The sequence below is a fragment of the Alexandromys fortis genome, unplaced genomic scaffold (assembly GCF_014885135.2).
Source record: "Alexandromys fortis isolate MF-2015 unplaced genomic scaffold, M_Fortis_MF-2015_v1.1 scaffold_65, whole genome shotgun sequence".
Classification (NCBI taxonomy): domain Eukaryota; kingdom Metazoa; phylum Chordata; class Mammalia; order Rodentia; family Cricetidae; genus Alexandromys; species Alexandromys fortis.
This window is the reverse complement of record NW_026067986.1, coordinates 731,658-743,668: the sequence shown is the minus strand read 5'-3', so window position 1 is coordinate 743,668 and position 12,011 is coordinate 731,658. Positions and strand designations below refer to the sequence as shown.

At 44.4% G+C, this 12,011-nt stretch overlaps 1 protein-coding gene across 1 annotated transcript in view; it reads right to left on the bottom strand.

Moving 5' to 3' along the window:
* The window catches only part of LOC126511771 (cation channel sperm-associated targeting subunit tau-like), a 27,362-nt gene extending 17,644 nt beyond the window's left edge, over positions 1-9,718 (bottom strand). The window contains exons 1-2 of the mRNA XM_050159155.1: positions 9,332-9,718; positions 841-927 (exon numbers count right to left, since the gene is read on the bottom strand). Of these exons, the coding sequence (XP_050015112.1) occupies positions 841-927; positions 9,332-9,718 (474 nt within the window). The remainder of the gene's footprint in view (positions 1-840; positions 928-9,331) is intronic.
* Between the last annotated feature and the right edge of the window lie 2,293 nt (positions 9,719-12,011).

Here is a 12,011-nt window from a genome sequence, read left to right as displayed (position 1 = left end):
CCCGGCCTAGAAAAAGCTTTTTAAAATACTGCTTCTTCTTTACAATTTTCTATTACATCACTCTCTCTCTTCTGATTTTCTCCTTTCCCCACCCCACCTGTGTGTGTGTGTGTGTGTGTGTGTGTGTGTGTGTGTGTGTGTGTGTGTGTAGACACGTGCACAATGGCATGTGTGGTGGTCAGAGGACAGCTTGCAGAAGCTGGTCCCCTTCTCCCACGGTGAGGGTCCTGGAGTTCAAACGCAGGTCCTCAGCGTTACCAGGTGGCTAGTGCCTTTGCCCATTTGCCATCTCACCACCCAAGCAAGGTTTGTGGCCACGTGGAAACTATTGCTTCTGAGGTCGGCGAGGGGCACGGAGGATAAAGGGGACAATGGAGGATAAAGGGGTCAATTTTTAAACCTTCGGCCAATCTGTAAATAAGTATAATCACTTGAGCTCAACAAAAACACTGGTACACAGACTCCTCTTTCAGACAGACATTGGGCATTAGCAGATCTTAGGCGGGCCCCCAAATTAGTGTCTTGCAATTGTGTCAGACAGATGCTGGACATTACTGGATCTTAGGTGGGTCTCAAATGAGTGTCTTACAATTATGTCAGGTGATTGGGGATCCTTATAATAGAAAACATTACTTCTGTGAATTAGAATGTTTTCCATAATTTGGGTGAATAGTTAGTGGTTTGATGACTCATATAAATAAAAATTCATGAGCATGCTTATCCTAGAGGACTATTTTCTTCACTTACTTTTCAATCACTGGATAATAATATCAACTGTGTTTCATAGCCCCCAAATGAGAAATAATTTGTATGGGCTCGCTGAAGGTGACTCATACGTACCACATCTCCAAATGGTACCAAAGTTGGTGTTTCACTTGTTACTACCATTTCTTCACTCTGAGACCCTTGAAGAGTTTTTCTTAGCATCTGTAATGAAAATAAATTAATTTAACACTTTAGATGAAAAAGTAGAACATCACTGGATAAAATATTATTCCCACTAATATTTTACCAAGTGTCTAGTATGTATTTGGTGCTCTAGGCAGTGGATATAACTATGAATAAGAAACTCATTTCTATCTTCAATACTTTTATCACTAGATAAACAAATAAAGTGTACATAGTTAACTATGGGATTTTCCAGTAAATCAGAAAAGAGGAGAAAAGCAAACATGCATATGAACAGTGGTCCTTCAGTGAGTTAATGGACTGAGCACACCGCAGGATATATTGGAACATTTATAAGATCACTCCATCCAGTATGGCAGTCACCCAAACTTCTATTCAAACGTAACTCTATCAAAATGAGAAACATAGATAAAACATAGGACACCTTAGAGAAGGGTCTCACAGTTTCCAGGTGAAACCTGCCATGGTTTTTCATGCATGCAGTGAGCTTTGAAGACCTACTGTGTCTTCGTGCTCGTGGGGGTCCTGTCCTCAGACCCTAAGGTAGAAGCAACCTCATGCCACCCACTGCTGGTTGCAGAAAACACACTACACTCAAAATGAAGTGTGCTTCTGCCTTTCAAAGAAGACAGGAGATTCTGCCCGTTGCCTTACATGGGTCACTCTAGAGAATATTGTTCTCAGTGAACTAGATGGACACGGAAAGACCAGACTTCTGTGACCTCATTTATATGTGGAATCGTAGAAATGTCAGACTCTTAAATAAAGACGAGCCTGGAAGAGGCTGTGGGGGAGGCCAGATAGACGGGTGGGGAGAAGCTGGCCCAAGCAGATAGAGTTCCAGTTAGAGAAGCTGAGTATGTTTCTGTGATCTATTGAATAGCATGGGTAATGTGGTTCATAGTGACGTATTGCATATTTCAGAATTGTAATAAAGGATGCATGGGACCTAGGAATCCGGTACTGCCAATTTTTCTCCTTCAAGAACTAATAATAGGTATCAATAAACAATTAAAAAAATGATCCAATATATCTGCAATCAGTTTGTTGTTGTTGCTCCTGACTCTCTTTCTGTCTCTCTCTCTCACACACACACGGTTGTCTGTGGTTTAACTGTAGTTTAAAGTAACTACTTACAATTACCATACCATAAGATATGTCTAACCATGATATATTGCGCTTGTATTTAAGTGAAACCTCACGCTTCTTATTACACTTCTATCCCTTACTTTGGAAGTCTGTTTTGTTATGGTACTGTCTCCCTCTGTGGCCCAGGCTAATGTGAAGTTCACTATGTAACCTAAGCAGTCGTCAAAACCACAGACATGCTCCTGCCGCAGCCTTCCAAATGCTGCAGGTACAGGCATGGACTCCGCGTCTATTCTGAACGCGAGCTTCAGTTGATAAGAGCTAATCTGGACCCTTTAAGACGCCTTCGCTACAGTTTCGTGCTCAGTTCCTGACCGTGATTCTGCCTACCTCCATAGCCTGGCGCTTTCCTTCCTAGCTGAACATAGCTCTCGTGAGCAGCAGCAACAGCAGGAAAACGCGAATTTGCCCAATTCCTAATAGAATCTTGGGCAAGAGTTCTAAACATATCACATAATGACTCCGGTATGACCTGGAACTTCTGCCTAGCCTGGAGAGACTGTGATTTCGGGTAACTTCGGGAAGCCCCTTGTGGCTTTGTCGGGAATGTCTGTATCGTTTCCATTCTCTGGAGACGTGTCTTACCCACAGAGTTCTTTGGAAGCCCGCTGACCCATACAGTTACTTTTCCTAGAATGCGTTTACTTCTGAGTCTTGATTGAACCCCCGTTATCCTTAAGTTAATTGCTTCGTGAGTACCCATACGATGACACCACTATGTGTCTGGCACCAGCCGGATTCCAGCTTGAAGAATTCTTGCCCTCAGATGGTAAGTGTTGGTATTGAAGACAAATGGGCGAAGCATAACCACAGTTTAATTGCTTTACAAAACTGCTTCCAAAAAGAGGAACCTTTGTCTTCATGGTACGTTAGAGGAAGAGTCAACTGCCCCATTAGACGAGTCTTCACTATGCTTGGAAGTGGTGACTAAAAATGTGTTCTTTTCACATCCATTCCTTCCCCCAGCCAAGTTTCACAGCAATGACCTCCCTCTACCGTCTGAGGCTCTTTGTCTCTGTGAAACAAGTAGCGGCCCAGAAGCAAAACACGACAGAAACCAGGTATCCTCCCCAGAGCCACGGGAGAGAATATTACGACTCCCCGGTTCCTCATTAGCAAGGAAGTAAGGTAAACGACCGGCCCTGGGGAGTAGCTGACCATCCCCAGGATGACCTAGGCGGTCAGCGAGCAGGCCCGTGCTTCATGGCTGCATTCGAGTTCAGAGGACTGCATTTGCCAGCTGAGTGGGCCAAACAGCTATGTGGTCTTATCTAGCAGAGTATCTATCTAGTCTGAATTTACAGATGGATAAGGAAAGACAAAAAAAAAATTATAGAAAAAAATTTAAGGTGGCAAACATGGAGAAATATACTAAACTTTGGTTAAGAACAAGAGAGCAAATGAAAGGTGGAGAGACAGGAAGACCCTGGTCCTTGTTATCTGTCAGCCCAGCTCCAAGTTTAGTGAGAGGCTCTTTCTTTCTTTCTTTCTTTCTTTCTTTCTTTCTTTCTTTCTTTCTTTCTCTCTTCCTCCCTTCCTTCCTTCCTTCCTTCCTTCCTTTCTTTCTAAAGGTAATGTATGTACATTTTATTTCAAGAAAGACATAAAACAAACAGCATAAAGAGGCCCAGATGCCCTAAAGCTGAATACATTTCAAAGATTCTCATTAAAATGTATCTGTAGTATTGTTCCTGCAAGCAAAATACTTTTTTTAAAGAAAAAAGTCCGTATTCTGAATTGCAAATGCTTTTGCTTTTTTTACATAGAAAATCCGCCATGATTATTTTTTTAAGAATAAGGATTTTCCACAAAACAGGCTTGCTCTCCGTGCTAGATTTTTAAACAGTTCAGTGACTCAATATGCTAACTACATACATAACAGATAATAATAAGAAAACACACAACCTGATGAAAAGTTAGAATTTTCATTAATAACACTGAAAACCGGCGATTCATGCCTTTAAAATCAAAACTACAAAAAGTAAATGTTTTCCTGAAAAGATTTCCTTATTTTAAAGATTCACTTAAAAATGAAGCTGCATGTAATCTGTACAAGAAGTCGTACAAGGGGTTGGAGAGATGGCTCAGTGGTTAAGAGCATTGCCTACTCTTCCAAAGGTCCTGAGTTCAATTCCCAGCAACCACATGGTGGCTCACAACCATCTGTAATGAGGTCTGGTGCCCTCTTCTGCAGACACACACACAGACAAAATACTGTATACATAATAAATAAATAAATATTAAAAAAAGAAGTCATACGAGAAAACAGGTAATATACATGAAAAATAACTGACATACTTCTCAATGATCAGCTGTCCACCTTTAATTTCCAATACTGTACTTTCTTTTTTTCTTGTAGCGTGGCTAGTGGCTTTTATTCTTAACTTCCTGAAGTGACATCCAAGGCCCAAACCTGAACAGGCCGTGTAAGTTTTAGACCTTGGTAAATCTTCCTTAAACCGACGTGTGTTCATGTGTTCCTGGAGTGATGGAACACATGGCGCAATGACATCATTAATCCCTAACACCATAACAGAATCCTGTGGTTGCAAACCTCATGGGTTCTGGGCTTCTTCCAATACTGTACTTTCTCAACAACCAAGCAAAATATCAAACTTCTCTTTAGATAAGACATCCTTTACACAAAAACAGTCTGAGCCGGCAGCCTGGTAATGAAGTTGAGAGGCAAAAAAAAAAAAAAGCTTACAAATTCTACCGTCCATAAAAAGCCCCCTGAAAGGGGGCTTACATGCCACTATAAAAAAAATACCAGCCTCTGCCGGATGGTGGTGGCGCACGTCTTTAATCCCAGCACTCGGAGGCAGAGGCAGGCGGATCTGTGAGTTCGAAGCCAGCCTGGTCTACAAGAGCTAGTTCCAGGACAGGCCCCAAAGCTAAGGAGGAACCTTGTCTCGAAAAACAAAAACCAACCAACCAAACAAAATATTAGCCTTTAGGGTCTAGTATGCTCAGTAACTTGTCTGCAGACACCTTCTTAGAAGCCGTGAAAAAGAGTGATCTCATACATCTGAGACATTCGTCCAAGGAATTCCCTGAAGAATGGTCTTAATCTCACATAGACCAGAGTCTGATTTCTGGACAGCTGATCCAAAGTTTGTTGATTTTACCGATGCTCAGAAAGCCACTGACAGGCTCAAGTCTTAATAGTAAATACAGTAAAAAAAAAATCAGATGCTCGCCGGGCGGTGGTGGCGCACCCTTTAATCCCAGCATTCGGGAGGCAGAGGCAGGCGGATCTCTGGGAGTTCGAGACCAGCCTGGTCTACAAGAGCTAGTTCCAGGACAGGCTCCAAAACCACAGAGAAACCCTGTCTCGAAAAACAAAAAAACAACAAAAAAATGTGATAGGAAAATTAATTTGAGCCTTCAATGCTTTCTCAAAAGCTTTTAGAGGGGCCTTAAATGAAGAGAGGGCTTTAGCCTCCCCCCACACCACTCCCGCTCTTACTCCCTGTTTCCTGAACCTTCCACACTTAATGACTCCACAGAAACCTCACGATTGCTTGGCCCGTCTCAATGCTCTCTCCTCCACCCAACCTCTTTTCATTCTCCAAGTTTTCATTCAGAAGCTACCTGCTCAGAGACGCTTTCTCTTGCTACGCTCCCCGTCTGTCCCTTCTCCGCCACAATTCCTGACATCACCCTCTCTATTTCCTTTAGAGTGGAAAGCTATCTGTAACTGTCAGCGCATACAGGAAAACGACTGACTTTCCCTCCGTCTTCTGCATTTAGGCCAGAGCTTGGCCTTTATTTCAAATAACAGGCATAATAGATGGAAATCAATGGTGGTTTAGAAGGATACTAGATTCCAGCGTATGAGAAGTAAGGATTAGCCATGATGTAGACAAGGCCCAGGGTGAGGAACTGTCTTGATCTGTTGAAAGGAATTGAAGAGGTTCAAGGGAACTGGGACTAGAACTTGGGGTCGTTCTTCACATTTTGTTTAGTCTTGAGACAGATTTTCACTGTACTGCCCAGGCTATGTCTGAAATTCAAATCCTGACGTCTTAGTCTCTGAACGCAGGAACAACACTATGTGCCATCAAACCAGGAGGGCAATATACATTTTTATTGAAGTCGTAAGCTACAATATATCATAATCTAAGGACTATGCATAACCCATCTTTCCAATTTCCTTAGAAACCTACATTTTAATAAAACTTTTTTTTTAAATCTCTTTAAGGGTTGGCAAAATGGTTCCTCTGGTAAAGGTGTTTGCTGCCTAAGCCTGGTGGTCTGAGTTTAGCCTTCAGAACCCACATGACAATAACTCCACTAAGTTATCCTCTGACCTGCATGTGACCATTGTGACAACTCCCTGTAGTAACTGTCCTGGTTTGCTTTAGATTGCTCTCACAAATACTATGTGTGGCGGTTTGGAAGAGAATCAGCCCCCATAGGCTCATGGATTTGATCTCTTCATTCCCAGGCAGTGGAATTGTTTGGGAAGGTTTAGGAGGTGTGGCCTTGACAGAGAAGGTGTGTCACTGAAGGGAGGTGAAGGTTACCAAAGCCCACCCCGTTCCCAGCTAGGCCCCCTCTCTGTCTCATGCCTGTGGATGAGTTGTGAGCTCAGCACCATCCCCACCTGCCTGCTGCCGTGCTTCCTGTCGTGATGGCCATGACTAACCCTCTGGGACTGTGAGCCCCAGATTCAATGTTTTCTTCCATACGTTGACCTGATCATAGCATCTCTCCCCAGAAATAGAAGGTTAAGACAATACAACTACGGGCAACTTGGGAAGGAAAGGGTCTATTTCATCTTACAGCTTATAGTCAGCCCATCATGGAGGGAGGATCAGGCAGGAACTTAAGGCAAGAACTGAAGCAGAGACCATGGAGGAATGCTGCTTGCTGGCTTGCTCCCCATGGCTTGCTCAGCCTGCTTTCTTATAGAACCCAGGGCCACCAGCCCAGGGGTGGCACCACCCACAGTGGGTTGAGCCCTTTCACAACCACCACAAATCTAGAAACATGGGCACAGGCCAATCCAATAGAAGCAATTCCTCAACTGAGCGTCCTTCTTCCTGGGTGACTCTAGTTTGTGTCAAGTTGACAGAGGAAGGACAAACAAACAATAACCAGGATAATAAATAAAAATTTAAATTAAAAGGTATTTGAGACTCCCAGTCCCTTACCCCTCCTTCTGATGCTATGCCATTCATTTACTTTTAAAACTCACTATGTAGGCAAATAAGGCCTAGATTTCTGATCCCTCTGCCTGTGCCTCCTGATACGAGAGCGCAGTCCGGGCCACTGTTTCTGGAGTGCAGGGATTGGACTCAGGACTTGTGCGTGTTACACAGGCACTCTACAAACAAAGAGACAGCCTCACCACCGTGTATCCAGTTCCTCTGGCTGTCGTCACCATAGCAACGAGTCTCCTTTTCCTCTGTGGTGATTCTTAAGTTCGTGTCTAGGAATCAGCCCAAAACAGTTCTAATCTGAACGTATTCCTGCATCCATCCACCCTTCTGATCCAGGAGGACTATGGTGAAGACTCAAAACCTACATTTTTAGAGATTTATTTTTTGTGTGTGTGCATGAGTGTGTGCACATGAGTGTAAATGACCTCAGAGGCCGAGTCTCCTGGAGCTCCATGGAGTTACTGGTGACTGTGAGCTACCTGCCGTGGGCACGGAACTGAACTCAGGTTCCTCTGCAAGAGTAGTGCGCATTTCTGACTGCTCAGCCTTCTCCCCAAGGCTCCCACATCAACGCTTTACCAAGCACGGCTTGGATACAGATGAACGAAAAACTAAAACACAAACCATGACCTAGGGAGAGTTCTATTAATAATACCAGGCCTCTTTGCTCATTTCTGTGGTTTTATAATTATCCAATCAGCAAATAATAAAGATCAGTTATTTTATGCAAAAGGAAAGTTTTACATTGAAAAAAGGAATTTGCCATGTTCAAAACAATATTAGAAATCACTATCCTGGGAAATAAAGCCCAAATTCCTTAAGATCATATACAATAAACTCAGCCCGTGGCCTGATTTCAAGGCGAATCTCTCTTACACACCTCTGTGGTTTTTAACTGAGTATTATACATTAGAATCTCTCCTTTTATTAGTCTTTGATATGCTCTCAATGTATAACAATGCTCTAAAAGTGTGCTATAAAAGTCTCTTGGAGATCAAATAATTATTGTACAGAGATGGAGTTCATCTTTTTTTTTTAAATATTTATTTATTTATTTATTATGTATACAATATTCTGTCTGTGTGTATGTCTGCAGGCCAGAAGGGGGCACCAGACCTCATTCCAGATGGTTGTGAGCCACCATGTGGTTGCCGGGAATTGAACTCAGGACCTTTGGAAGAGCAGGCAATGCTCTTAACCTCTGAGCCATCTCTCCAGCCCCTGGAGTTCATCTTTTATATGTACCGTCTGTTTCTGGATTTTTATTGTTGTTTGGGTTTTCTGAGACAGGTTTTTGTTTTTTGTTTTTGTTTGTTTGCTTGCTTTTTGTCTGTGTGTGTAGCCCTGGTTGCCCTGGCACTCCCTTTGTAGACCTGGTTGGCCTCGAACTCAGAGATCTGCCTGCCTCTGCCTTCAAGTGCTGGGATTAAAGGTGTGCGCTGCCACCACCACCCGTGTTTCTGGATAATTCAACTCCACTATTTCTTCATAAAGTAATGCCACAGAGGATGAAATTTTTCCTAATAGTCCTCTAACGACCTTTATATAGAACGAATTGCAACTTGGTTCTCCCTTGTCATTTATGCCTCCATAAAGTATTAGTTCACTAAACACTGGAGACTTGATGAAGAATTAGTCCTCCAGGGTCATAATGTAAGACTTTGGTAATATCCAGGTGTAGTGGTACACACCAGCATCTCATCCCTTAAGTATATAAGACTGGGGGGGAAGGAAGGAGGGTGTTGCCAAGAGTTTGAAATGGACCTGGGCTTCATAGCAAGTACCGGGTCAGCCAGAGTTTACGCAGAAAAGCAAAACAAAACAAAGACGCGCCATAACAAAATAAATAAATCATAAAAATAAAGCATCTCGGGTTTAGCGCCTATTTTGATAAATGACAACCCAGCCATGGCATTGCCCGCAGTGAACAGGCAGTGACGGTCCTTTGCCCTGTTGGGCATGAGCTCCTTATTCGATAAAAAACGACGCTGCAGAAGCTAAATCGCCTAAGGTGTCTAGCGAGGGAGGTCTCGGGAGGGCGAGACCCGAGGGCACCGCGGGTCTCGCATCCTCAGCGCCCCCACCCCTCCACTCGGGCCACTCACGTTCATCAGTCCTGCGCCCTTGTTCTTGCTCTTGCTCTTGCCCTTCTTCTCCTTGTCCTTCTCTTTGTCTGAGGCCTCTTGCTTGGCTTGCTCATAGGCATAGTGCACGGAGGAGACTGTGGATCCTCTGCGCTGCTGCGGGGTGGCATCCGGAAGGAGGAGGGCGCCCTTCTGGGGGATGGAGCTGGGCAGCATGGACCGGCCTGGCACACTGCTCGGGATGGAAGACTTGCGGGCATCAGGCAAGGCGTGGGGCTTCGGGGAGCCAATGGAGGAGGCCATAGACGAGCGGGCGGGCATCATGCCGTGGGCGATGGAAAGCCTGTGGGGTGTCTCTTGAGGGTTACTGATGGAAACCCTCCGGTTTCCCGGAGGAGGCAACTCCATTGTTACATTCTCTTCAGGGCCCTATTAGCCACTAACCCAACCGCTGTTTGCTGCTCACGCGCATGCGCGCGCAGCTGCCTTTCCCGCGCTTTTATGGACCACGTGCAGAACGCCCGGGCTGCAGTGCCGGGAGGTCTCCTGGGTTTGGAGGTGTGGATTTAGCAAACTGGACCATCTGCTCTGGTTCTCATCAGGCTGTTTCTGTTTCCTCCGGAAGTCAGAGTTTGCTGGTGGGCAACCTCCTCCAACTAATGTACTATTTTCCTAAATAGTACTTTTGTCTTAGGAGCCCGCCTCTCTCCACACCATTTCTTTTAGACTATTAATATCAGATATCACGTTCTGTGCACCAAATGCATATTTCCAGCATCCTACCTGAACACATTTATCTGACCATTCCGCAAACACGGAGCACAGTCTTATACGTTTACCTTACCTCCGGAGCTCTAGTACCCTCCAAATTCATTTGAGGTAATAAGGCCACATTCACAAAAATCTGACCCTTAAAACAATTGTATCCTTGATACAAGAACCCTACTTTCTTTACCGTTCCTATTCTGGGACATCTCTCCGTACAGAAAAGTACAATGATTTACTCTATGGTTTCCCAGCCTGACTCATCAATTCCTTCTGCTGTCTCAGAATCAGAATAATTTAACCATCGTACACAAAGCAAACCAAGAAGTTTCCAGAACTTTATTGGCCATTTAACATTTAAAGATATCTTTTAAAGGTGGCTCTAAGGCATATTGGATGTTTGTTTTGTTTGTTTTTGCTTTGTTTTTCAATACAGGGTTTCTCTGTGTAACCTTGGCTATCGAAGAACCTGTTCTGTAGTCCAGGCTGGCCTTGAACTCAGAGATCCGCCTGCCTGGACGAAGGTGTGCGCCCCCGTTGGCCAGCTGCACATTGGGCTTTTAAAAATATAAAGCATTTTAAATATTAAATTTTAAATAATAAAAATTTTAAATAAAACATGTTAAATGTTTAAATATCTCAGAGTCATTATTTATTGCTATAATATTGGAAATGTAGTCTTTTAGGCAAGAGGGAGCTCAAAAGTCACCTTTAGTGAATCTCTACCACTAAAAACTCCATTTTGCACAGCCCCTGCTCGCATCCAGCCTCACCTAGAGCCTTTTCTAGATTCTTCACTCCTATCTCTAAGTAGATTAAGACCCTCCAGACGGCAGACAGTATGTTTGCCCTGGGCTCTCACACACGTCCCAAAGGACAATTAGCTGCTGTCTTCCACCTGCTGCCTGGCAGGGCCCTCGAGGCGGGCTCCCACCAGCAGCTGCTGATCTCCAAAGGCAGAACTGGTTAGGAACAAGAACTCGGTCCCTGCCTTTCCCTTTCAGGCTGCATGGCACAAAACCCCAAGCCCCTTAATTCCTAAGTGATGCCCGTGTGGGTCTCTGCTGCAGTGTTTAATCTCCACTCCTGCGTGACCTGTCTTTGCAGCTCATTCTGACTTCATAAGGGCTCACGTAATGTAGCACGAAGTATACCTAGCACCGCAGATAATGTAATCTTGGGGCTTTTGTTTTGTTTCTCAATGAGAGATGGTTTTATTTGTACTCTTACTACTGGGTGGCGGTGGCACGCACCTTTAATCCATTAACAGCACACGGAGACAGAGGCAGGCGCTGTAAAATGGAGTCAATGTGCAGCTGGCCAATGGGGGCACACCTTCCATTCCAGGCAGGTGGATCTCTGAGTTCAAGACTGGCCTGGTCTACAAAACAAGTTCCTGGACAACCAAGGCTGCACAGCTGGGTCCAAACCAAGGGACCACAGTTCAGATGTGATGAATCTCAGCTCAACTTCCCGGCAGCTGCTGCAGAGCAGAGGCCTATACTCCTGGCTGCTGCCAATCACAGGGACAACTAAGACGGACAGGACAGTCGGCACTGCCTATAGAGTCACACTGTTCCGTCACTCTGGCCTTACAGACAGGAAGAGACATTTTTAGTGGGGTGCTTGTACCAAATACAGACCAGTCCTCGGGGACAAACACCTCAATTATCAGTCTGCTAATCATCTTCTATACAACGTTCAGTCGTGTGCTAATCAAAGAGGTCCGACAGCTCCAGAGACATGTCCAAGCCTTTGAGACACTTCTCTCTTTTTTAATTTTTATTTATTTATCATGTATACAGTGTTCTGCCTGCATGTACGCGTGCAGACAAGAAGAGGGCACCAGATCTCATTACAGATAGGTGAGAGCCACCATGTAGTGGCTGGGAATTGAACTCAGGACCTCTGGAAGAGCAGCCAGTGCTCTTAACCA